The 27249-nt window shown below is 38.7% G+C and overlaps 1 protein-coding gene across 2 annotated transcripts in view; it reads left to right on the top strand.

The window, feature by feature from the left end:
* The window catches only part of HELZ (helicase with zinc finger), a 113733-nt gene extending 93308 nt beyond the window's left edge, over positions 1–20425 (top strand). For both annotated transcript variants that reach the window (XM_081161529.1, XM_081161528.1), the window contains exons 28-33: positions 2042–2121; positions 5995–6565; positions 6973–7213; positions 8075–8591; positions 17148–17400; positions 19587–20425. In XM_081161529.1, coding sequence (XP_081017655.1) covers positions 2042–2121; positions 5995–6565; positions 6973–7213; positions 8075–8591; positions 17148–17400; positions 19587–19921 — 1997 coding nt within the window. In that variant the 3' untranslated portion in view covers positions 19922–20425. The remainder of the gene's footprint in view (positions 1–2041; positions 2122–5994; positions 6566–6972; positions 7214–8074; positions 8592–17147; positions 17401–19586) is intronic.
* The last annotated feature ends 6824 nt before the right edge of the window (positions 20426–27249 follow it).

Here is a 27249-nt window from a genome sequence, read left to right as displayed (position 1 = left end):
GAGAGGAATATTAAAATCTTCAAATGTAATTGATATTTGTCTATTTTTTCTTTAAGTTTTGCTCGATGAAATTGGAAATTCTGTTATTAGGTACATAGAATTTAAAATACTGTGTTCTTAAGTAACTCACTTATCACCATGGAATGATCTTCTTTATCCCGGGTAATATTCTTTCCTCTGATATCTACTTTGCTTAAAATCAGTAAAGTCATTTAGTTTTCTTTTGACTAATGTTAGCACGGTATATCATTTATTGACCTTTTACTTTTAATCTATTTGTGTCTTCACATTTAAAATGCACTTCTTTTAGATAGCATATGGTTGGCTCTTGATTTTTAAAAAAATCCAGTATGATAATCTCTTTCTTTTAATTGGGTTGTTGAGACCGTTTATACTTAAGGTGATTATTGATACAGTTAAGCTTGATTTTTATCATCTTGCTCTATCTGCTTTTTAATTTGTCCAATCTGGTTTTTGTTCCCTTTACCTTTTACTCTGCCTTCTTTAAATTATCTGAGTATTTTTATTATTCCGTTTTATCTCCTTTGTTGCCTTACTAGCTGTAACTTTATTATTTTAGTATTTTCTTTAGTGATTATAGTGCATATGCTAAACTTATCACAGTCTGCTTTCCAGTTTATATTTACCACTTCATGTACAGTAAAAGAACCTTGCAGTATTTCATTTTTTTCTCTCATGGACGTTATGATATAGTTATAATGCATTTTACTTTTATATATGTTATAAGCTCTTTTAACATTCCTTGTAGTACAGGTCTGCTGGTGACGAAATTTTTTCAGAGAAATCTGAAGTCACCCTTATTTTTGTTTTTCTGTATGAAATGTGTCTTTTTTTTCTGACTGCTTTTAAGAGTTTCTTTTATACTGGCTTTAGTAATTTGGTTATAACATTTCTTGGTGTAGTTTTCTTCATCCTTCTTGTGTTTGGGGCTTTTTGAGCTTCTTGGATGCGTAGGTTTACAGTTTTCATCAAATTTGGAAAATTTTGACCCTTTATTTCTTTAGATATTTTTTTCTGTCTCACTTCTTCCTTTTTCAGGAATTCCAACTACGCATATATTAGTCTGCTTAAACTTTCCCTACATTTCACAGATGTTCTTTTCATTTTAAAAAAAAATTATTTTTCATTTTGTATTTCATTTTGCATAGCTTCCATTGCTCTGCCTTTGGTTCACTAAGTTTTTCTTCTGGATTGTCTAACCTGCTCCTAATTTCATGCAGTGTACTTTTCACTTAGACTGTGTAGTTTTTATTTCTTGAAGATTAGTAGTAAGGCTATCCTCGCATTTAGATAAGTCATTTTACGGTTTTGGTCATATCCCTAAAGGAATGTTTTAGAACAAGAATCAAAATCGTGGATCCCTTCAAGGAATTTGAAACTTCCAGCAGTTACTTCTTATATATTAAAAGCCTTTCACATGCATGAAATAGCATTATCTGTTATAATTCTGATATTTTTAACCTTAATTTTGCTTCATCTACTATTTATCTTTCACTTATATTTAGTTTGATATCTATTTTAAACAGTATAACTACATTTCTTGCAGAATATCTTCATTCAGTATAGATTCCTTTACTAAATCAGATCGACACATTATTTCAGTTTTGCTTAATTGCATTTATAAATGCAATTTTATATCCTTTTTAAATAAGCGAGTATGCCAGGTTTCTGAACCTTTATAAATAAGCAAGAATGCCAGGTTTTTTTCTATGTCTAGTTTAAGAAAATTAGGCTGAAATACCTGGAGATTGGGCAATTATCTTTGGAATTATGATGTTTTAAGATTATCCCTTTATTAAGCTTTTGCCTTGTCAATGAGGTTTGCTATATTTATGAATTTTCTTTCTTGCAGAGAAACTGCCTCTGAAAATTTAAGAACAAAACTCAAGCAGTAATCTAAATTGATATAATGGGTGAAAAATGTTAAAATATTTTACTTCTTTTGTCTAACATTGAATAGTCATCAAAAATATAACATCCACTGGAGACTATTTATAAGAATTTTAAAATATTTCCTTAGGTAAAAGTGATACAAATAATCCTGGACCTGAAATTAATAAGATTCGAACACCAGAGAAAAAGCCTACAGAATCAAAACAGGTATGCTGCTTATATTTAGTGACTGTGTTATTGTAATGGATGTAATCTGATCGATCATTTTGGAATCTTAATGTTTAAAAAAACTCATTTACCTTTTTATGTGAATTTTTTGTTTATTGTTTCACAGTGGTCTGGTGGTCATATTACCCTGTCTCCCTCCACCTTTTCTTTGGCTACATTATTAGTTATCAGTATACTTTTCCCAAATAGTGAAGCTCAGTGATAGACTTGAATATAGAGACTTTACATGATAAAGTAGTAAATGAAGACACAGCTAAGAGATATGCCATTAAAAATTGCCTCAAAATAGGAGGAGCTGTATCGTGAAGCAGGAGTTAGCTGCCTCGGAGGAAGGAAGGTGTAACTCTCTCAAGCCCTTCACCTGGCCCTCTCCTCATACCCCCCGTATAAATTTTTAACTCGGTATCCGTTTGTTTGTCTACTTTCTCTGCTCTGTGCTGTGAGCCAGTTAGGGAAAATCAAATCATTGGCTGAATTAGTGCCACTGGAGATCCATGTTTTCTAGTCTCCGGGAACCTGGACTCTCCCACATTTCTTTGACATGTGCCTGGCTCCTTTTGCCCAATTTTCTTAGCGGCTCTTCTCATGCCTGATTATCTTCCACCTTTTATTACTCTTAGTATCAGGAGATCACCTTGCTTAGATCTCTGTCATCAGGATTTCACTCCATTAACTTAGAACCTTAGACTTACCATGTTCCTACACCCTTGAGCATCCTTGCTTCCTTGTCATCAGGCTAGATGAGGGGTTCCCATGAAAACGAATCTTCTGGTAGCCTCACAGACCTGTTTCTTCTTCTCATTGATCTTTAGATTCTTTCCAGCTACTGGTTCTTCCTCCTCAGCCCATAAGTAAATTGATTGATAGGCTGTTTTGAAAGACACTTCCTTTGACCTCCGTCATCTTACAGCTACTACCTAATTCCCCCTCCCCACCTCATCTTTTATTTGCCCCTTACTCAGCATGGCCTAGCATCAGGCCTCAGCAGTTCACCAAAACTGTTGAGTCCTAAGGGACCAAACATTATGAACACCTCGTTAGTTGTAGTCTTAGTTGATTTATCTTTGGTGTTTGGCACTATTTTCTACATCTTTCATCTTGACCATCTTGTTTCCTTTCTGTTTCTGTGACACACATTTCTACTTTTCACAACACTCTCCAACATGACCTTCTGTCCCTTTTATTATAAGTTCCTGTCACTTCCTTCCCATCTGTTCCTGGTCTTTAAGGTGGGATTTTTCAGGGTTGTGTCACTGTCCCACACCTCTCTTTGCATAGTATGGTTTCTTATTACAAACCAGTGCATTTTCCTGTTTCAAATACCTGCTCCATGATAATGACTTCCAGATCTGTATCTCCAGCCCCAGCCCGTGCCCACTGGAGGAGCTGCAGTGGCAATGAGGCAGCCAGGGGACTTCCCAGTAGAGTAAGAGGGCCGGGGCAGTGAACATAGAAGTCTTGTCATTTGGGAGGGGAGCAAGGAGAGAACACGGCATGTTAGGATGGTGCAGTGGCAGTGACAGTTGTAGTTAAAAGCTGCTTAGGACAAAATGAAGCGTGTGTTAAGGGTATTAGGTGCTGTCAGAGCAACTGGAGCCAGGATAGCTAAGTGTCTTTCATGTCCTTGTTTTTAAATGTCCATTATGATCCTCCCCTGTTAGGAGACTAGGCAACTTGATAGACATGTTTCATTTTTTCTTTCCCACCCTGATGCTTTGTGCTGTGGAAAAAAACTTCCTAGCTCTCCTTGAGTTGGGAACTCAGTATTAGGAGGAAAGTGATAATTTAGTTCTGATAATAGTAGACTCAGACTCCTTCAGACCTTACAGTCCTCTGTCCTGCCTAGCCCATTGTCGTATCATAAAGTAGCACATCTTGATCTAAATTTCTGTGGCGCTGCCTAGCTTCCTGTCCATGTCGAAGTCAGAAGTGAAGGAGGCAATTAAAACAGCGGCTTATCCACAAACAGCCTTGACGTCTAATCATGGTCTCCCTCATGCAATCAGAGTTTGCATATCAACAGTCTTTGAAAAAGTACATCCCAGCTGAATGTAGCTTCAGTCATTAAAAAGATGAAAATTTATGGGGCAAAATGTTTGTTTATAAAGAACTTTAATCAGGTTCTGAGACATTTGAAGAGCAGGCATTACAGCATCTTGGGCCCACTAGGACAGAGTTGTCATCCTTCTCACGTCATTTTCTAGCCAATTTGTATGCATCTAGTAATCTTAAGGACCTTATTGGCCCAATATAGTGTCAGTCCATTAGAGCTAGTGATGAGAGATGAGAGTGCACTTGGGGCTTGACAGGCACATTGAAACCATCTGTTGCCGTAGCTTGCTCACCAGGTGTACCCCAGCTTCACTTCAGGAACAAGCTACTTGTTCTGTGTTCTTGGGAGTGGCCGGTTCCTTGTCTAACCTGAGAGCCTTTGGTGAAACAAGTAATCCTCAATTACCATTTCAGCATTGTAACTTGTAAGGACATTGATGCACCAAAGCAGCTCATTGAGTGTTTTGACAGAGATGGGAAAGAAAAATTGCCTCTTTCCACCTTATATTTCATTTTTTACACTGTCACCATTTATGATCAGACTTGCATTTCAGGATGGCAGCATTCCCTAGCTTACAAATCTTTGGAACTTGCCACAGTTTACAGGATTAAAAACAGTATATACCTAGGATTGAATCATTCAAGGTCGTGTGTGATTCGGCTCTCGCATCTTCATTTGATGCCAAGAAGGGGAAAACTAACATAGAAACAAGCGACGTTACGGCTCTATGTACACAGAACTTCCCATGCTCTTCAAATGAGCCATATTTTTTTCCTCTCTCCATCTTTGTATAAGTTGTTACCTTTACCCAGAATGCCCTTCCCTCCCAGGAAAATTCTGGCTCTTTGTGCAAGATTCAACTCAAATGCCGCAGCCTGTGTGAAGTCACTTTACATTTTCCCAGGCTCTAGGATCTCATCTTTTCCTCTTACAGCACTTCTAATTTGATGTTTAGGTGTTGATGTCCTCTGCTGGACTCTAAGCCAGGGTTTAGCAACCTTTTTCTGCAAAAGACCAGATAGTAAATCCTCAGGCTCCGTGGGTCATATGGTTTCTGTTGCAACCACTCAACTCTGCCATTATAATGAGAGAGCAGCCACAGCCAGTATATAAATGGATGAGCTGCCTGTATTCCAGTAAAACTTACACAAATCTGTTGGGCCAAAAATGGCCTGGGGGCCATAGTTGGCCAACCCCTGTTGCTCTAAGCTCTTGACGAAATCTTCTTAGTGTTTTTAATCTCCAGCACCAGGCACAATGCCCTTGGTAAGCCCTCAAAAAATGTTTCTTGAAGGAATAAATGTCAATATCTAATGGCAAAAATTGACAACCAAACTGTTTATACAAAGGTGATATATAAATTATTTGTTGACTTCAGGTTTTTAAAATTAGCATAGATATATTCGAAGAGAGAGAAATGTAAAAACAATAAAATCAAAAGGAAATAACATTTTAATGATTTATATCAGAAATAAATAAATGGTTATCTTCCAAGGAAGAAAGTGTGAAATTAAAAATAATGTTTTTTAAAGGAATTAAAGTGGATATGCTAATAAAATGGCAGTATCTCTTCTTTTGACTCAGATTTAATCTGCTGTTTATCTGTTTCATCTTTTCTAATTTAAGAAATACTTATTCCCTAATTTGATTGTCAGAAAGTGATTGATTGGGTCCCCCATACTCCTGCTTTTACTGATAAGAATGTATGATATTCTTAAGATGTGCTGGGGGCGGGAAAAGGTGGAGAGCTATAGGACTCGAATTTTCCACTATTAAAAGACTTCTCATTTTTTTCCTAGATTGACTTGGAATCACATCCACAGAACAGAAGTCCTGAATCACGTCCTGGCGTTGTTTATCCCAATACCAAATTTCATCGCAAAGATAATCTCAACCCAAGACACATAAACCTTCCCCTTCCCGCTCCCCATCCACAGTATGCAGTCCCCAGCCGTCACTTTCATCCCCTTCCTCAGCTGCCAAGACCACCATTTCCAGTTCCGCAGCAGCACGCCTTGTTAAATCAGCAGCAGAATAATTTGCCTGAACAACCAAATCAAATGCCACCACAACCAAATCAGGTAGCCCAGCAGCAGAATCCGTTGAATCAGCTGCCTCCGCAGCCACCTCCTCAGCTTTCTCCTGCCTACCAGGCAGGGCCCAACAGTGCTTTTTTTAATAATGCAGTTTCTCATCGACCACAGACCCCTCCTGCAGAGGCTGTGATCTCTGAGCAGCAGCCCCCTCCCATGCTGCAAGAAAGCCACAGTCCCCTGCGAGCCATTGCACAGCCCGGCCCCATTCTTCCTTCACCTCTGAATAACTTCACCGAGGAGAACCCCCCAGGATTGCCTGTAGGGGAGGCTTTAGGTAAGTTCTCCTGTCACTGCTGAATGTGACAAATTCAGAGATTCTATGCTTAAAATGACATGTTCTATGCAGTGTTAATGTGGATCAGTATTGATTCATTTCTTTAAACAGTGTCAGCAAAAATCAATCACTTAGTCGTAATAATCAGAATCTAGTCCCAAATGCTATATAATATTAAACATCCAGTCACTGCCAAGTTACATGATTATGTTGCTAAGGAAGAACCATCATCATCATTACCATAACTCTAGTTACTGGAAAATTTAGAAAACATTTGCTTTTTCCAAAACTCAAACTAGCCATTTCTTTCTCTTTGTGGAGAAAATCTGGTTGTAAAAATTCTTGAAAAAATTGACTGGAAACCCCAAATGCATGAAAACTTAAACTTTTCACAAATGTTTTGGCAGATCGTATGCATGGGAGTGTAGCCCTGGAAACATTACGGCAGCAGCAAGTGCGGTTACAGCAGTGGAATGAGCATCACGCCTATCTGAGTCAGGGCAGCATTCCATACTCACACCATCACCATCCTCACCCTCACCTCCAGCACCTTCCTCAGCCGCCCGTTGGATTACATCAGCCGCCGATGAGGGCAGACTGGAAGCTCCCCAGCAGTGCTGAGGGTGAAGCAGAAGCAGCAGAGTCAAGGTATTTCTGCAGTGAAGTTGAAGCCAGCCTCTGAAGCGTGACCTACCGCTCTTTTCATTATGTTGTCCTTTCAGCCACAAGTTGGAATATTGTCCCAAAGAAATTGGACACTGGCCTTCTGGGCACATGCCACACAGTTCTGTTGGTTGACTCTAAAATGTAGAGGATCAGTTTAGAAGTATCTCTGCAGATCTGGGCTTGGACAGTCTGCTGTGGACTGCAAATTAAAATGGGCCTTTGCTCTGTGGTCTCTTCTGCACTTGGTCTCCTTTGAAAAGCCGAGAAGTGATGTGTGGTCTCTTCTAAAAGGGAAACATACCATCCCTCTCAGTAATGTTTTTTTCGTTCTCAGTAGTAATACTTACAAAGAATGAAAGAAAACAGAAGTAAAATCAATGGTTAAAAGTTAAAACTTATAAAGTTACTAACTTTTTTCCTAGTAGCACAGAATCTACCTTCTTGTAACCGCAGGTATTTACGAGTGTTCAGTCCTGACTCTGAACTTGTTTCTGTGGTCAGTGTCATGCGAGTGCACTGCAGTGTTTCCTAATCCCTTCTGAATAAGGTCCACCATTATGGTGGCCTTTTATCACGGCCGGTTATCAAGGGCATGTAGAGACAAGGACAGTTGTTTTTACTACTCAGGGGAAAGAAAGAAATCAGGTACTTGGGCATATTTAGTGTCTTCAGTTCAGCTTCTGTTGCATGTTAATGCTTATATTTGAGGTTAATTAATGTTAGTTCAACTTACGCATTACGATGTTGCTTGTAGAAATTGCACGTGTAGTTGACAAAGCTCTTCTGAATGTGACGGAGCCTTTCTTTTGTTTTCTCTCCTCATATTTCATCGTCTTTATATAGGTTTCAGGACTTACTCAGAGAACTGTCCAGTCGTGAGCAAAGTGAAGCACGGGAACTAGCTGAGATGCCACCACCTCAATCAAGACTTTTGCAATATAGACAAATTCAGACTAGGAGCCCACCAGCAGTCCCATCTCCCCCCTCCAGTACAGACCACAGTAGCCACTTTTCTAACTTTAACGACAACAGCAGAGACGTTGAAGTAGCCAACAGCCCAGCATTTCCACAGCGCCTACCACCCCAGATATTCAGCTCTCCTTTCTCGTTGCCATCTGAACACCTTGCCCCTCCTCCCTTGAAATACCTGGCACCTGATGGAGCGTGGACCTTTGCTAACTTACAACAGAATCACCTAATTGGGCCGGGTTTTCCCTATGGCCTACCCCCATTGCCTCACAGGCCACCACAGAACCCTTTTGTACAAATACAGAATCATCAACACGCTCTCGGTCAAGAGCCGTTTCACCCACTGTCATCTCGAGCAGTATCATCTTCTTCGCTGCCTAGCTTGGAAGAGGTGAGTGCTCTTTTCCTTTTTGGGGGGGTAATTGATTGTGAAAAATATCAATATTTATTGATTTGATAATAGTGGACAGATCTTACTGAATTTAATAGTCTCTTAAAGCTAATCTTTTTTTGGAACTTACTTGAATTCCCACCCCTTACTGGGATATTTCAGACTTTCTAGAGTGGTTATTATTGTTGAAACATGAAGCCCCTTAGAGTCTCTTATTATTGTTTTGGAGCATTTCACATCCGAGGAGGCTAGTTTAGTCCTGTCTAATCTGGGGAAATGCTTTTTAGTGATTTATCTTTTGCTTAAGTTACATTTGTTAATTACAAATTTGTGAATTAGAGCATTCCATGGAGGTTGGCTTTCTCCACCAAGTGGCCAGTTCTAAGTTCTGTGCTCTTTCTCCTGTGACTCATCCTGGTTGTTTCTTAGACAGAGGCAGGCAATACAAAATGATACTCTGATACCCTGATGTCAAAATTTGCAATGTTTAATGTAGAATTGACTCTGTTCAACTAAGCATTTTAAGGTAAATTGAATATTTATCTTAAACTACTTAGGTTTTTTCCAAAGAGCATCACTGATGTGAAAATCCCAGTAATTCCAGGTTATAAAGCCTCCAAACAGTATCATTTGGTATAGACTATAAAACCTTGCTGAATTCTTTATTAATTCTAATAGATTTTTTGTAGATACTTTAGGATTTTATTTTATATAGAAGATAATGCCATCTGCAAATACAGTTTTGTTCTTCCTTTCCAATCTGGATGCATTTTCTTTGTTTCTCTCTAATTGCCCTGGCCAGAACCTCTAATATAATGTTTAGGGTACACATTTGGCAAAATTAGAGAAAAGCAAGTATATCTAGGGTGAGTTTTCCAGATTTCTTTCTGTTATTGATTTCTAATTTCATTCCATTCTGATTGGAGAACACATTTGTATAACCTTAATCTTTTAAAATTTATTGAGACTTGTTTTGTGGCCCAACATATGGTCTGTCCTGGAGAATGTTCAGGTGCCCTGGAGAAGAGTATGTCTTTTGCTCTTTTTGGGTGGAGTGTTCTGTAGATACATTAGATTTATTTGGTTTATGTTGTTCAAATTTTCAGTTTCCTTTGGACATTTTCTTAGGTTTTATATCCATTATTGAAAATAGGGTGTTGAAGTCTCCAACTATTATTGAATATCCTACTTCTTTCAGTTCTGTCAGTTTATGCTTCATGTATTTTGGGACTCTGTCGTTAGGTTTGCATATATTTATCATTGTTATATGTTCTTGATGGATTGACTTTTTGTCCTTTCTTTCGTGTAACAAGTTTTGTCTTCAAGTATGTTTTTTTCTGATATTTGTATGGCCACCCAGCTCTCTTTGGTCTTTCAGCACGTGTGTGGTCTTCTAGATTTCTAGGAATATGTCAGAGCTGTTCAGAGCCCTTACTCCCTAAAGCATCTCACCCCCAGCTTTTCCTCCAAAGCTTTTCATTAGTCTACTGTTCAGTCCAACTGTTCTCCATTACCTCAGGCAGCAGCAGCTGGTAAAGCTTTTGCTGGTAAATGTCTTCGATATGGACCTTTTAGCACTGGCTGAATGCTGAGTTGGACAAAATAGGGCAAATGCTTTTTTTGTCTTTTTTGTTTTTTTAAAAACCACCAGACGGGCCCAAACAAATAATTACAATTCTTTAAGAATGAAGCCTTTTCTGCTCCTTCTGGTACTGGTGGCCCAGATGCAAGGTCTTACTTCAAGGCTACCAGAGTCGGAGAGCTGGGGTTGGGACTAGGGCAAGGTAAAATGCCACAGAGCTTGCTGTTCTTACTGACATGTCCTGGCTTTTCTTGATTAAGTGCTCCCCTGCAAGCTTTAGTTTCCCAAATTCCAAGAAAGCTGATTGTGACAGTTTTACCAATTTTTTCATTGCTTTTTTGGAGGGGTGCACTTTGGGGTTCCTTACTCTCCACCATTTTTACTGCTATCACTGGTGATGTTTTGATGTAACCTGACAATGAGTTTATAATATGTGTGGGAAACAGTGTGCCAAAGTTTTTATCAGGTTTTATCAAGTTTTGTACTTTATGAAAAATACTGAATAATGTACTTTAATCATTGACCTATTTAAGTGTTCCTTAGTTTTGGAACTCAGTTCTTCGTACCCTTGAGCTCTTAACATTTGATATTACTGTTTAGCTATGAGTGTATGAGTAAGTACCTTCAATTGTCAGTGGGTTCTTAGAGTGAAATTACTTTTCAAAAAACATTTGGTCACCTTTATTTTGAGGCATGAGATTCACAAATGATGATTAACTTGCAACACTGAAAAATATCTTGACAAGAAAAATATTGTTACCACATTGCAGATTTTGATGTTTTCAGTGCATTAGGATAACTTTGGTGGTGTTGTGTTGTACAAAATGATTTTGCATGAATCATCTTACAGAATGAATGGTTTATGTGCTTGCTTTTCCCCCTCAGTCTTTTAAAATTATTTCTTTAACATTAACAATACAGAAAAATTTCTTAATTTCCTCCCTACTGTGAATTCTATTATTGCTAGAAACCTTGGTAGATTAATCTTATGTGGGATGAAAACATGTAGATGTTAGCTTAACAGTTAATTAGAATGGAGATGGTCTTTCATATTATGTTTTTTCTTTCTGATAATATTTCCATTTTCTTTTGACATACCAAATGCATGGTATGGAAAATGTAAAAGTTAAGAGAAATTATTTCTAATTTCACTATACAAAGTCTGTTACTGTAACGTTTAGCTTTTCAAAGCATTCATACATATGAATGTGCGGTTGATTAATGGAGGGGGAAACAATTTTTTCCCTAGGTCGAGGCAGCCTAAACAGGATCTTGATCCTATTGTACAACATTTTTGCTACTTAAAATTTTTAGAGGATTCTCATTTAGATGCAGCCTGGTGAGGCTGGGCATGTGTCTGGTAGCAGTGCCTGCACCCCCCCGCTGCTCTTCTCTCCGGGCATGATGGGCTAGGGCAAAGGCGCCTGCCTCACCTGGCCACATTGCAGACCATTCCAGTTGCCTTCGTACTCTATATTATATTATTATAGTCTTACTAAATAGAATAGTAGCTCTCTTATCAAATACTTAATTCTCATAAATAGCATCCTTGCGTTCCTGCTACCAGCTGTGGAGGTGGGAGAGATGAAATGCAAAGAGAAGCAATACCAGTGAGTTTTTGGCTTCTGAGCTTCGGCTGTGCAGCTCCTGCTGATTTTGACATGACCCAGGACTTTTCTTGGTTAGTTTTTTCCTGAATGAGACTTTCCACTTTGTGTGATAACTTGGTAATCTACCCTCTGAGACGCACTCTGTTCTGAGATCTGTTTCTGGACTTTATGTTTTTCCCCTCATCTGTCTGTCTGTTTCTATACCAGAATTACAGTTTTAACTTTTGAGGTTTTGTATTTTAATTTGCTAGTGTGAAGCCCCCCTTGTTATTGTTTTTTCCTCCCATTTCCGTCCATGTGTTGGGGTTGGGAGGTTATTCTCTGGTTCTCTACTTGCAGTTTAGAATGCCTTTTGAACTCTCCCTTCCCCCAGCGAAACCCCACACTCTTTCTTGGGTTTCAATATGAATTACACTAAATGTATAGCTTCAGTTGGGGGACTTGTGTCCTTATAAATATTTTAAACCTCTCCTTTAGGAATTGGTGCAATCTTCAATATTTTAATTTTCCCCCCCTCATAATTCTCTTTCTTTCTCCCTCCCTCCCGTTTTTGTTTTCTGAATATGCCTCTATAAAATTCCGGAGTGTCTTCATTTCTGGTTAAATATACTCTTAGGTTGATTTTTTTCTTGTTTTTGGTTATGAACAGGACCTTTTTGCCCCCATTTATACTTTCTAGTCATTTTATCTTGAGAGACAAATTTTCATTCTTCTTAAATGGACATAATTTTATCATGTTAAAAACTTTGATTTAACATAGAACCAGCAAAGCTGATACTGGTGCAGAGCAAAGCTTTTGCCATTTAAGACGTGTTTCACCATGAAGTAGATTAAAAGTGCTTATAACTAATAAATGGAAAATTCTTTTTAAAGGCATCATTATAAAAGTCTAGGATTTTTTAAAAATTGATTTTTAAAGAGAGAGAAACATCTATGTGAGATAGAAACAGCGATTGGCTGCCTCCTGCACTGCTTGTGCCCTGAACAGAATCGAATGGGCAACCTTTTGGTGGGATGACGCTCAACCAGCTGAGCCATGCCGGGCAGGGCTGAAAGTCCAGGATGTGTTTATAAAGCTGCAGGGTTTGGTGTTGCCGTGGTGCTATTGTTGTGATGACCTTGGATTGAAAATGGAACGCTTGTAAGTCACTCATTTTGATCAGCTTTCAATAAATCAGCATTTACTTACCTGAGAGATGATATGTATGCCTCTGTGATGTATAGGCTTAGACATATTTCTTGTCTATATGTTGACTTTTTAACAAAAGACAGTTTTGACCCATCTATTCATTTTCCCTTTTTTCCCTTCAAACAAGTCTAGTTTTGAAATTAGTTGATAGTTTTGGTTTTAATACTGTTGTCTAATCATCCCCTGCTCCTGATTCCCTTTTATGGAGCAAATCTAGCTTGAAGTTTATATTGTTGGCTGATCGACATATTCTGCCTATTGGGCCTTTAGAAGTGGATGGTGACAGCTCATGACTTGTGTTGTGTAACCGAGTGATAATATTGCTGTCTTCTCAGAAGTGTCTTCTCAGAGACATGCCTAATGTATGGCATCTAATAAACCATCTAATGCACATAGCAGAGACAGTGATCAACAGATTAATAAATTAGACCTCTATTCATGCTTAAATTGTCAAAGCTAATCATTTAAATGAGGTGTTCTATTTTAATTAAAGTTTCTGTCACCATAGTTAATGAGACTTGGAATTTTCACTAGAGCATTTAGCTCTTCCTTAGATTAGCTTTGATAGTATAATTGTAAATAGAGCCCTAATTCATTTAGTTGCTAACCTTTCCCCCAGTTATTTATTTATACATACACATGTGAAATAGCTTGCTAACCTTATACATTAGAGATATACCTTATAAGACAGTAATAAGCAAATTATGAATTTTTCCTTAAACTGGCAACCATCTTTTAACACTAGAAATTTATACATGAATTTAGTCAGTTCTTCCTTCTTAAGTGGCTTTTGAAATTTTAGCACATTTTGATATTTAGAAAAAGATATTTAGCAGTAGACTTAGAAAATAATGATCATGCAATGTAATGATTTCACAATTTAACATGAATATCTATAAACACACAATCATACATGGAGATGAACCCAGAATCAGGATCTCTGACAGAGTAGGACAAAAATCCTGTACCAGCCAAAACTCTAAGGGAGGAAAACCATTTTTGTTTGGTGGAGCTGTGGGGCCAAGCCTCTTTGTCTTTTTATCTCTCTGTCCTCCTGTCCCTCTAAACATATAAAGAAGAAATGCCATCAACTTACACTCTCTTCCAGAGAATGGAAGAGAAAAGAACTTCTCAGCTTACTATATATGGCCAGCACTACTCTGATACCAAAATCAGAGACAGTACAAAAGAGAGAAACTACAGATTGATCTCTGTGAACATGGATGCGGATATTCTCAACAAAAACATTAGCAAGTTGAATTCAGCAATATACAAAACAATACACTATGACCGCGTTGAGGGTTATGCCTAGAATGCAAGGCTAGTTCCATATTTGAAAGTACATCAGTGTGATTCACCATACTAGCAGTCTAAAGAGAAAAAAGACATGATTATATCAATAGATAACAGCAACAACAAAAACCCACACACATTCGACAAAACACAACATCCACTCATAAAATCTCTTGGAAAACTAGAAATAGAAGGGAAATTCCTTAAACTGTTAAAAGTTACCTATAAAAATCTTACAGTGATCATCATACCTTAATGAATAGAGACTGAATGCTTCCTCTCTAAGATTAGGAGCAAGGTAAGATGTCCACTCTTAACACTCCTATTCAGCATTGTACTGGAGTCTTAGCCAGTGCAGTATGGCAAGAAAAAGAAATAAAAGGTGTAGAGACTGGAAAGGAAGAAATAAAACTGGCCCTGTTCTCAGATAACCTGATTGTCAATGTAGAAAAACCCAAGGAATCTACACAGAAAACTAATCAACAAAAATCCTATGACTGCTGTGAATTTAGCAAGCTTTCAGAATACAAGGTCAACATACACAAACCAATCCCATTTCTATAGCTAGCATCGTACAATCGGAAACCCGAATGCAAAAGCCAGTACCATTACAGTGGCTCAAAGAAAAACGAAATACTCAGGTGCACATCTATCAACACTTGTATAGGTTCTGTATGCTGAACACTACAGAACTGCTGAAATGTAATTTATTTTGGTATATAAATCATTATGTTCAGTTGTCACCAAGATTCCTCTGCCTATATTCGAATTTCCTTTGAGGACAGATTCCAAAGTAGCAAATCATATTTTCATGCATTTACCTTCATCTATGTTGTATGAAATAGATTTACTGGTAGACTTTTATATATACATGTAAAACCTCCAGTTTTATATATCTAATTTGAAGAACATAAAAGCAATTTCAAGTTTTGGTTCTTTTTCTAACATAAAGGATCAGGTGTATTAATCATGTGATTTGGAATTGAAATTCATATTTCATGTACACATTCATCTTTGTCAATAGCTGCTTAGGAGCTGCTACAAACATGAGACACATACTTCCATAAGTCCTGCTGTGCCTGTCAACTGTGTGTTTTTTGTTGTTTTTTTAATTTCAGTTTGGAAGCTACAAAATTATATGTATTTTCTAAAAAATTTAATTGAATATTGCCTCCTTTTATTTCACCCTTCTGTTGCTTTCTGATTTTTAGTTTTTCTCATTTAAGCTTTGTGGTTCGTAGATCTGTTCATTGCAAAAAGGTGTTTGTTTATGCTGTTGGTGTATATATGTTAAGTATTTAATGAAAAAGGGCTTATAAAATTAATGCCTGAAATCCACACAAGTGTATTTAGTGTTCTGTTGTGTCAGCAGGGGATTTGATTATTATAACCTGTTCCTTCTGAGGCCATAGCAGACATTAATTTTATACTTAAGTATTCACACATGAAGACTTTAGAATGTGATCCCCTGCAGACTGTGACTGGGCTAAACACTCGGGGCCTGGTAATAAAAAGAAGCACTTCATTTTGATTCTACGAGCTAATCATCTTCATAACAAACACTGATAAGAAAAGACATACTGCACAAGCTATTTTGATCAGTCATCTGGGGATTGCCTTGCCATAGAGAACATAAAACAGTTTAGAAAGGTTGCTTATTCCACTCAGTACCGGACTGTAATGACCTAGACAGAGAAATTTTAGATGTGCTGATTAGTTAGGATGGATAATATTCTAGAAGACCAGAATCAAATTCAGAATGATCTTGACCATTGGAAAAAAATTGCCTTTAAAGCAGAGTAAAAGTAAAGATGAATTTAGATATTATTCTTGGAATGAGAGAAAGAACTGACTAGGTGGAAGTATCATCTCTTGCCTTTCTCATCCAGTAGCTAAGACTTCAGAAATGCAGAAACCACCTGGGCATTCATCACTTAATAGCAAGAGAATTGTTCTCCTTCTGCCCTTTCCTGCCTGTCTGCACAGGGGCAGCCAGCCCAGACCCATTCCCTTCCCTGGTTCATATTCTGATGGTTCTGTCCGTGATGGCCTTCCCCTCACAATGCCTGTACCCTCATTTCCCCTATTTCATTGGCCTGACAATATCTGCTTGTGCTTAGATTCCCAAAGAGCATCCTGCTCTGACTGCCAATTCATCTCTCTCCTTTGTAATCTAACCTCCAGTGCCTGATTTCCAGTTATTGCTAGCAACAGTGGTAAAGGAAGGATTCCTCAGAATCGTAATGACTACACACTGAACAGCCAATCTATTAGGGGGTAGGCAATAAAAGCCAATCCCAATCTGTCATTAAGATCTAACATGGCCTGGCCAGGCGTGGCTCAGCAGTTGAGCATCGACCTAGGATCCAGGCGATCGGGGTTTGATTTCCGGTCAGGGCACAGGCCCAGGTTGCGGGCTAAGGCAGCTGATCAATGACTCTCATCATTGATGTTTCTATCTCTCTCTCTCTCCCCCTTCCTTTCCTCTCTCTGAAATCAATAAAGATATGTTTAAAAGGAAAAAAAGGGGGGGGGGAAGAAAAAAGAAAAAAAAAAAGATCTAACATGGAATCTTATCTTTATATGTTACATTAAAACAAATAACAACAAGCCCTTCCTATGTGCCAGGAACAGTTCCAAATGCTGTGCATGCTGAACTCATTTAATTCTCACAATAATCCTAAGAGGTAGGTACTGTGGATAATGAAGCCACATTTACAGATGGAGTTCCCAAGAGGTTAAGTCAGCTGCCCGGGGTGACACTGCTCATAAAAAGCGGGATATTTCTGAGAATTTCTACTTAAAACAGTGAGATTGCTGTGCACCTAAGGAAGGGGGTATAGGTTCCACTGACTTATGAAATGTCCTTTTTCTTTGTGTAGTATGAACCCAGAGGACCTGGCCGGCCCTTGTACCAAAGAAGAATCTCCTCTAGCTCAGTCCAGCCTTGTTCTGAAGAAGGAAGCACTCCTCAAGACAGCCTTGCTCAGAGTAAAGAGCTTCAGGACCACAGTAACCAATCTTCTTTCAACTTTTTATCCCCGGAGTCCTGGGTAAACGCCACCTCATCTTCCCCCTATCAGAACATTCCGTGCAATGGATCCAGTAGGACAGCTCAGCCCAGAGAGTTGATAGGTAAGACAGAATTGGCAGGCTGCTAAAACGGCATCTTTATGGAGTTTTCTTCCATCTCCCCATTTGCATTACTCACATTGAACACTATTTAATGGTCATAGCTCATAGGTGGCCTTGGGTATACGTATTAATTGAGGACCATATTGATTCCGTATATATGGTCTGGAAGGTAAATGAATCTATCTATATGGGAACTGTTTGTTTTGATCATTTTGACCTGTGAATGAATGAAAGAGGTAATAGAACTTAAAACAGTATTTCTAAATACTAGACAGACTCACCTTTGCTTGGGAAAAGTTTGTTTTCTGGGTTTGGGGGTTTTTTCTTCAGAGTTGGGGGGGGTGGAGTTGGTTAGGTCAATAACAGTTTTCAAGGATTTATTGTCAGTAAAGTTATTCACAGTTTGAGACACAGTAGAGTTTGGCCATGGGAGAAATCAGTAAAGTCTAACATTTTGAGATTTAGAAATCCTTTGTTTATTTCTTGTACTCTGATGAACTGAGAAATCCAAGGCCGAAGAGTTAAAAAAACAAAAAAGGCATAGAAAGGCATTGGAATGGACAAGGCCCTGAACTTGTAATGTGTGGTGTGATGTCTGACGTCTTCCTCTTTAGTCTCGAACATGAATGCACTTTTAACTTTCCTTTTGTTCCCTCTTTTTTTATGGGTATTTTGAATGTAAAGAAATGAATACTACTGTTTGCATTCTGTGATCTATAGCCTGTTTGTGGGCTGTAGACATTGATCTTTGGGAACAAGCCTGTGATCTTTGGCAAATTTCTGCCCTGGTAGCAACCTTTGTATTTGAAATTAATTTTGTTCATCTTTAGAATGTGAATCCATTGTTTCTGTAACTGACCCATTTTTGAGTATGTGCCATACAAGCATATTTTTAGAACAATAGACATGGTAGGGCAAAAAGCATTAAAAAGATTTAGGTTTTGTTTTCTGGCAAGACATTGTCATTTTAATCTTTAAACACTCATTAGTACCTACCATGTGTGAGCTGTATTGTGCCTGGGGTTGCTTTGTCATTTTAAAGGTCTAACATAAATACACTGCTATTATCATATTTGAATTTCCTGAAAAACATCTAAATTACAAACCAGTGATGGAAATTTGTTACTTTTTCCTTGATTTGTTTGTAATAATTTATTTTAAAGACAACATCATTTCATTCTTTTTTCCACTTAAATTTAAGCATAGCTGTTGGCCAAAATCAATAAAAATCTGCCCTGCCCTGGCTGGTGTAGCTCAGTGGTTAGAGCATCAGCCTGTGCACCATAGGGTCTTGGGTTCCATTCTATTCAAGGGCATGTACCTGGGTTGCAGGTTTCATCCCTGGCCCCGTTTGGGGCGTGTGCAGGAGGCAACCAGTCAATGTGTCTTTCTCACATCGATGTCTCTCTCTCTCCCCTTTTCTTCCCTCCCTCCACTCTCTCTAAAAATCAGTGGAAAAAATATCCTCAGGTGAGGATTAACAAAAAATAAAATAAAGTCTGACTTGAGCTGATAAGGTAGAAAGTTCCTGAACAAATCCCCAAAGTACATGTCATTCATGATATCTTTTACACAAATATAAAATTATTTTCTTTATTGCTAGAAGACAAATTATAGTGTTCTTTAGTTGGAAGTAAAATTAGGAGGAATAGAGTGAAATTTTAAAGGACCTTGAAAGTCTGGCAGATTATAGGAAACGTGAACTAAAGTTTATAGCTGTTTCTCCTTTACCTTATGCCTTGTTTACTTATGTATGGCAAGAAAAGGTAGCATTTTTAAGAAATGGAATTCAGTGCTACTGTAACGTAGGTCAATAATCAAAGCTACTTTGACCAGCAGTCTGCCTGTGCAGCTTATTTTTATTTAAGAAAGGACATCTTTGTTCCCATTTTCACACCATGAGCAGTTAAAATAATAAATATCAAATGTCCAATTTTACTAATTAGAGTTTTAAAAGCAAACCAGCCATTCCGGTTCATGTAGTAAGCTCTTTTTTGAGTGTTAATAAGATAGAGAAGTTTGGTTAGTTGTGTTGTGATTTTGACATTCTGGGGCAGAAATTGCCTGTCCTTGTGGCTGCCCTGTCCCTGGGTTCCTGGAGATGAGAACCAGCTGTGACGCGCTAATGAGATGTGTGAGGATCACTGGACTCCACCTTAATCGCTATCACTGTTTTCTGCTTTTAGCTCCACCCAAGACGGTCAAGCCCCCTGAGGATCAACTGAAGTCTGAAAACCTCGAGGTGTCCAGTTCTTTCAATTATAATGTGCTGCAGCATCTTGGCCAGTTTCCCCCCCTCATGCCCAACAAGCAGATCGCAGAGTCGGCCAACAGCAGCAGCCAGCAGAGCTCAGGGGGCAGCAAGCCCACCATGTCCTATGCCAGCGCTCTGCGGGCACCCCCCAAGCCCAGGCCCCCGCCTGAGCAGGCCAAGAAGAGTAGCGACCCTCTGTCTCTGTTCCAGGAACTCAGCCTGGGGAGCTCGGCGGGCAGCAACGGCTTTTACTCCTATTTTAAATAATCACTTATTTTTTTTGCCTCAAGGGAGAATGTTTTAATTTCTGTTTGTATCAATAGAATTAAGATAGTTGGACTTCATCTATAGATGCACAGTTCCCTTTGTTTTAATATTAAATATGTTCTCACTTAATTGCTTCGCTGCTAGACTTGCAACTAATTTTTTAAAAGTATATTCCATTATTTTGCATTTTTGACGTGAGTCGGAATTTTGACAGCTTTTATGTAGAATAAAAAATATTTTTAAATTTGTGTATTGTTACATATGTTTGCATCAAGCTAGCAGCTAAGAGGTTAATTGTGCAACTATAAAAAAAGAGAAAAAAAAGTTTGTCTAAAATGTATTTAAAAAGAAAAAAAAGTTGTAAGTAGCATTTACATTTATTCAATAATATTACCATATGCTGGGTTTCTGTACCAGAAATGGCCAGTTATGTACAAAATGTATGTTATTTTTGCTTAAATTCATTTAAAATTTTTTAAAATAAAGGGCAGCATCTTCTAAATACTTTAAGTTTTATCAGCTTTTTTTTTTTTTTTTTTGTGACAAGATGCTGCACTCTAAAACTTTTATAGTTTTAGACCACGTATGATGTGCTGATGTCATCTCCATCCACTGCAGGATAGAGTTACGGCATTCTTTGCAGGTATATCTGTATGCCACTGTTTTTGTAATGTGAAAAAACATGGGCATACTTAGTTATTTTTTGGACAAGCTACACTTCAAGCTTGTTTTTAATGTTAATTTGATAGTGTGTTGTTTTTTTAAACAGATCATGAAGCTGAAAAATTTTTAGGATTGTTGGTGCTTAGTAGACTTGGTAACTATTTTAAAAATGCGTGAATTTAGTAAAATCTTTTTTCCCTCACTATGCATGTGTAAACGTTTGTAATCTGGCTCCCACACCCCCTGCCCCCTCCAGTGGTAAAAAGAATTGTGCCGCTTTAAGGTTTTTTCCCCCTCCAGTAAAAATTTTGGTACCTTATTTGATGTTTACATTACAATGTGACATTATACATGGCAATTCAAATATTTTGCTCACTGTTTGATTTGAGGAACATCATTAAAGAAGAAACATGATGTTTGTCAGAGATGCATCAAAATTCATCAAAATCTGGGGCAAAAAACTACCCTTGTTTTTCATGTCTTTTGATTCTTCTAAAATAACCTCACTGAACTTGTACAAAAATATAAACTTTAAATAGCCATCTTAAATATTCTACAGTCTAAAAGTTGTTTTGAATGACCTTTGGTAGCATCCAAAGGGAAAACATTTACCCTCTTGAAACTTGTGGTCTCGTAACACTTGAAGCGATGCATGTCCTTACTGTTTTCCTGATCTCGTGCTACAGCTTATACTTCAGAAGTATCTTGAAACTACAGTATAACTTTTTTAAAAAATAAGATGAGGTTGGGAAACATTGCAGATGAACCAGTGGGTCCTGGTGATCCATGCCGAAATAGGTGTTTGGAGGGCTAGGCCACCCTGTATCCGCCGTAGGCTTTTCACGGGGCTGGAGAGTGGCAAGGGCAAAGGAAACTCGCATCTCTCGCATGGCTGGGGCTTGCTTGATGTTGGCCACCTGCACCCCTGCACCCCTCAGATGGCTTAGGAGAAGAGCGTGCCTTTAGCCGAAGGCTACCAAGCTTCAGGGCAGGTGAAGGGCACCGCCCGCTGAGCTGTCCTTCTGTCCATCTGTCCGTGGCGGCGGTACAGGACCTGCAGGCTGCAGGGTGCGAATGGTTAGTAGAAATCAGAGCCGAAAGCAGAGCCGGCGAGGCACAGCAAGCACCACACCTTCTCCGTGCGAGTCAGATCCCCACGCTTAGCTACGCCAGCTGCCACTCAGTGTACCTTAGTCACCAGGAAAGAAGAAAAAATTTCCCCATGTAGCTCTGCATTTCCAACTGTGTGACAGAACCGAAGACATAGCCCAGAGGAAAACCAGGTCTCCCTGATGGGAGGATGTCCATGAAAAATCATTTTCTGGTCGATGATGATTCTCCCCCTCCCCCACAAATCTACAGACTGTAACAGGCCAGATAAATGTTCAGAAGCATGTGGGTGATATGAAGACAACTGTCATGTCAGGGTTAACCCCTCGTCATGACGTACTCGCCTCATTTTCTGTTTTCCATACTTGAACCTTTAAAAAGTATCCGTTTTTAAATTATTTATATTTATATTTGCTTAAAGAGGCCATGTGCACACCCTACCACCTTATATAAATGTATTGATGATGGGAGCATCGCATGAGGGACCTGTTACAGTGTGACATCCCTCTTCTAAGTGGTTATTTCTAAAGAAACTAAAAACAATAGCTACTTTCTAGTCCCCCACCTGCCCTAAGTGTCCGAGTGCCCATTTCCTTACGGCTTCTGCAGCCTCGAGCAGCCGGATGGTGTTCCCCTGCGAGCCCCTTCGAGAGTCTGCTCTGCTGTTTCCGCCTCCGGCCAGCTCCCTCTCTGTCACACTCGCTGCGCTCCCTCCAGCCAGTCCCTAAACCTGTTGCTGAAGCGCCACCTCGTCAATGGGTTCGCGCAAGTCTGACTGCGGGAGTTGTAGCAGCGACCGCGGAAATGAGCGTGGCTCTGAGCACCAGCCCTGCTGCTCGGCGTTACGTGGGAAACATTAGCAAGTGCCCACAAATCAGACTTTTAAACAACTTATTTTATAGACTAGCTTCAGGTGGAACCTTTTTTTTGTTAGCTCTTGGATAGTACCAAGTATCACCAACTTCCTTTTCTTCTAGATCGTTTTTCTTCTAAGTGAGGCTCTTTGTTTATGTGTCTTTCTAACCCCTGGTTCTTTGTGTCACTCGGAAGTTTCCTTTTTCTTGCCAGAACTGTTTTTTATTCGTTTCACTTTTTAATTTCAGCGCTCCTCTAAGATTTTCTCTCTCTCTTTTTTTTTTTACCTTAAAGAAATTCTGTTGGGTGATAGGATTTATAAAGTAGTCATGCTAAGATTTTTTCCTGATCTAAAAATTAATATTTTTGTTAAGACTTGAAGAGCCTCCTTCAGTGGAAGGTGGGTATTTTCTGGTGTGCTTTAAAGGGGGCTTTGGTTGCCATTGTGGCGTGTGCTTGGCCAAATTGTTACAGCAGAACTTTGTTTTCTATTCATCGGTAGTTAATTATTGACCATTTAAACTAACATGACCTTAATTTTTCTTTCCTCGGACGGATACACTCTCTATCTAGGTCGTTTTGTATGTATGAAATAACAAACTGCTTTGTGGGGGGTTTTCATCGGAGAGTCCAGAATAAGTTCAGGTTTGGTATAAACATCAATTGGCCTTTTCAGTGCAAAGAGTTGCAGAAAAAGTAAAATAAGCAGAATTCCCACAGAATAAGCATTACCTAATTAAACATAGCAATCTCCAAGACCAATTTGTGAAAATAACTTCCTTGTTTATGGAGGCATTGAAATTGCTGAGAAAGCTAACCAAACTTTCTAACTTTGAGATAATTAATACATTGTATTATCTGATTTTACATGTTTAATATTTTTTGTGTATCTACATCTCAAGAGCAAAGCTATAAACATATAAGAATGTATCTCTAGATACCTTGGCTAGAGAGCACCACCTCACCTCAGAGCCAGGGGGTGAAAAACAATTTCAAGATAAGTTTTAGATTTCAGCTATTATTAAGAAAATTAGACTTACTGGAAAAAAAGAAAAAAGCCATTTAAAAAGAGACACCTGTAATACTTAGGTAGCATTTTTTCCTGTTGTAGTTTTAAAAAGGGAATCCCAGAAAAAGTCTATAAAAAAATACAAGATTAAAACGAAATATATTGAAAGGTACAAATTGCTGCCTTAAAATGTTATTTAGGCTACCTTTTTTTCCCCTTCTAGCTCCAGAAAGGTAGTAATTTGTCTTTTATGATTTACCAGACATTATTCCTTGCTAACTAACCATCCCCTTAGCATACGAAAACCTTAATTTCTAACTCCACCCTGTGTGTCTTCCTAAATCTCAAGTAAATGTTCTAATGGATCTGACTTTTCTCTCCCCTTTTTGCCACCTGACCCACAACTACCTAGCAGTTAGAAATAATGGATAATGGCTTCCCTGTGATTGCGTGTTCCGAGTATCCCTTCAGTGATGTCCGGTACATGTCATAAAGATACCGAGAGGCGGCGGCATGTTAGTCTTCAACCTGCTCCTTATATCGGGCTTCTCGCATTTCCATCTACTTGAGGTTGGATATTTGCTGAGATTTTACTGTGAAGCTGCTACCTTCACACTTCTACTTTCATGCCTGTTTAATTGATGATCAATTTCAAGATCATTGTTACAGAAGTGAATTTTACTAACGTTCAACGTGCTTATAAAACACATGCAGAAAATGGCATTGTTATTGCTTTGAACTAGACTCTCAGATTAAACAGATTGAAAACAAACTTTTAATGTAACATTTAACATTTTTGAAACGATTGAAAATACCTACTTTGGAATAAACTTTAAGGAAACAGCCACAGGAGTTTCTAAATGTTTTTTTGAAGGGAGTTACCTAATAGAAGAATCTAGACTTAAAAATGTGAACTGCGGTTAAATCCTAAACCCAGTTATACAATAGTAGCCCAAAGCTTCTAAAATGGGAGTGTTAAGAAAACCCAGAGACATTCGTATATCTATAGTTTCAGTAATCAGAGTATTAGACCAGACTTTATTTGCAATTTGTTCAACAGAGAGATTTTATTTTGATACAAATATTAAGCATAAAGCATAGTAAGTTTTATATAATTCTATCAGTTCATTAAGCGATATTATGGAATTTTCATTATGTTCTTGGGGAGTCTTTTTAGCTATTTCTACACCTCATATATGAGGTCTCTTCTGCATTTTATTTTGCATTTGAGCATGTGACTGCCTGCCTTAGAACTATGTATAGGAGGAGAAATCAGTATTACTTAAAAAATATATTTGATTCTTTTGAAATAAATTTTTTCATTAATGCTGTTCTTGATGTTTGAGAAAGTGAGGGAAAGGGGTGGCAAATTACTTAGGTTTCCACACACAGCAGAAGTCACACAGAAGTATCTGTTTAAAAATCTATCCTGTTTTAAGCTTTGAGAATGTCAAGCAGGGTGGATTGGTGGTCTCCAACTTAATCCAGCAGCAGCAGTACCTGGAGGGCTTATTAAAACACAGATTGCTGGACTCGATTCCCAGCTGGAGCCCGATCATTCCCAACATGTTCCCAGGTGATGCTGACGCTGTGGGTCCAGCTTTGAGAACTACCGGTCTAGAGAAAGCCTGGAGGGCTTTCCAACCACACATTGATTTACTCAGTATAAAAACAGAGCTCTTGGGACATTTTTGTAATTCTGATGCTATGAGTGGAACATTAGTGAAGAAAGAGTCCTGAGGAGCCATGAGCCCTTTGGATCACCTGCCCCCGTCCCATTGCCCGCCCCCTCTGATGTCTGAGCCCCCCTGCCTCAAGCGGGTGCAGAGCTCTTTCATTTCTGGGGTGAGTTTGGATTTGTGGTCCTTGTGGCCTGGGCTTTGGTCTGGAAACGGAGTGTGTTTGATGTACATAGAGTCAGTCTTGATAATCTGTGCACGTGGCAATGAGACTTGTGGAAGGAAGCCATCAGAATGTCACGGGATGCCCTGTCCTAAGATGGCAGTGACATGGAAAACACAGAAAATCCCCAAATAATGTATTTGTAGTTTTTATTATTTGGGAGGGAAGGCGACGGCAAAGGATTTCTTTTCAAATTATGTACTTCTCAGGTTAACAGAGTTATTTTGGATTCTCTGCCACGTCAGCAGGTGTTAGGGGGCGCTGCGGTGATGTATATGGCAGAAAACTGTTAATTGTCCGATTACTTTGCTACCTTAAAAAAAACTATGTATGTTTGCAAAACAGACTAGGGGAATCTACCACCTACACAGCATGAGTTATTCAGAAACCCTAGGTGCACATGGATGGGCAAGTTATTTTTGAAGAGGAAACTGTCTATGAGATAATAAACCTGACAGGTCTTCGGATATTTTAAAATTTGTGCATTAATGTCGTTGTTAATATCCCCCTCTGGACTGTATTGGGCTCTGCCTCTGGTTTTTAGTTTGGCTTTGAATTTATTCAGATACTAGAAAGGAAACATTTTTAAGGTAATAGGCTGTAGAAGGACTTAGACACAGAAGTCCACATGATAAGCATCGCAGAATGCAGAGCTTCGCGGTTCTTCACGCAGGATCCTTCCTACGCGGAAGGCTTGATGCCCTTCAGTGGGGATTGTTTACCGTTCAGCACAGGTTACTTTACCCGCTTCCAGCGCATAGGGAGCTTCGTTTTATTTATCTTTCGCTTTGCACGATGCCTTGTATGCAAAAACCTCTTATCTTTCAGTAGGTCGAGGGCTCCTTCATCTGGTTGAAGCCCTGACCTGTCGGTCACACCTGAGAATGTTTCTCAGCCCCCCTCCCACTCAGAGGAAGGGTCTTGGATTTTCATGCATCCAGACCGTGCCTGCTTCCTATAAATCCATGTATATGACATTGTACTGTATCCGCTTTCTGTGCCAGTCGTCTGACCTGATTTCTTGGAAACCCACGAAGGTACTGGTTATACGTAGTATTTGTATCCTAGGTAAACATGGTGATTGAAATACCTCTTCTCTAAATCATAAAGGTAATGGGTTTTGTTTTGCATTTTATTAAAGGGTCCTTTTATTAGTGACATTTTTTTTTTTGTTTTTTTTTTAATGCTTCAGGAATACAGTTCTTACCTAACCTGTTCAGCTAACTTTGTAAGATCAATTACTTAGCAAATTCATACTGGGTCTTATTTTGGCAGGTCTCCCTGAGGGAGGCCGAATTACTAAACACTGAGGAGGACGGTTTTCATCTCTTAGAAGTACCAGCTGTACAGACATCTAATCATAATCTACGGCAAAATTATAACAAAAATTTTTTCTGAAGTTAATGATGCCTCGTGTGAGAGGTTCCGTTACCTGAAGAGTAAAATAACCCAAAGCCACTCTCTGGGGTTTTTACTTTCTTCCTCTATTTTTTCCCTCTTCTTTTTTAACTTAGTTTTGGAATTCCTTAGACAAGTTTTCAGTTCGGGGGTCTACAGTTCCTCCATTGTGATTATTGTCTCAGTGAAGTTCTTTTGTTTTAAAAGATTCATGGTAACACAAAATGTATTTTACTGCTACAACTAAAATGTATTTATAATAAAATGCCTTTTTAATAATTTGGAGATTTGTTTATTATGTGTGAACCACCATTCTCTGCCTCCTCTTACTTTGAAGATCAAAGGCCCGACAGAAGGGAGACACAGCCTTTGCTTTTATTCCTAATATTAA

The sequence above is a fragment of the Miniopterus schreibersii genome, assembly GCF_964146895.1.
Source record: "Miniopterus schreibersii genome assembly, chromosome: 16".
NCBI classification, from domain to species: domain Eukaryota; kingdom Metazoa; phylum Chordata; class Mammalia; order Chiroptera; family Miniopteridae; genus Miniopterus; species Miniopterus schreibersii.
This window is presented reverse-complemented; position numbering and strand designations above follow the sequence as displayed.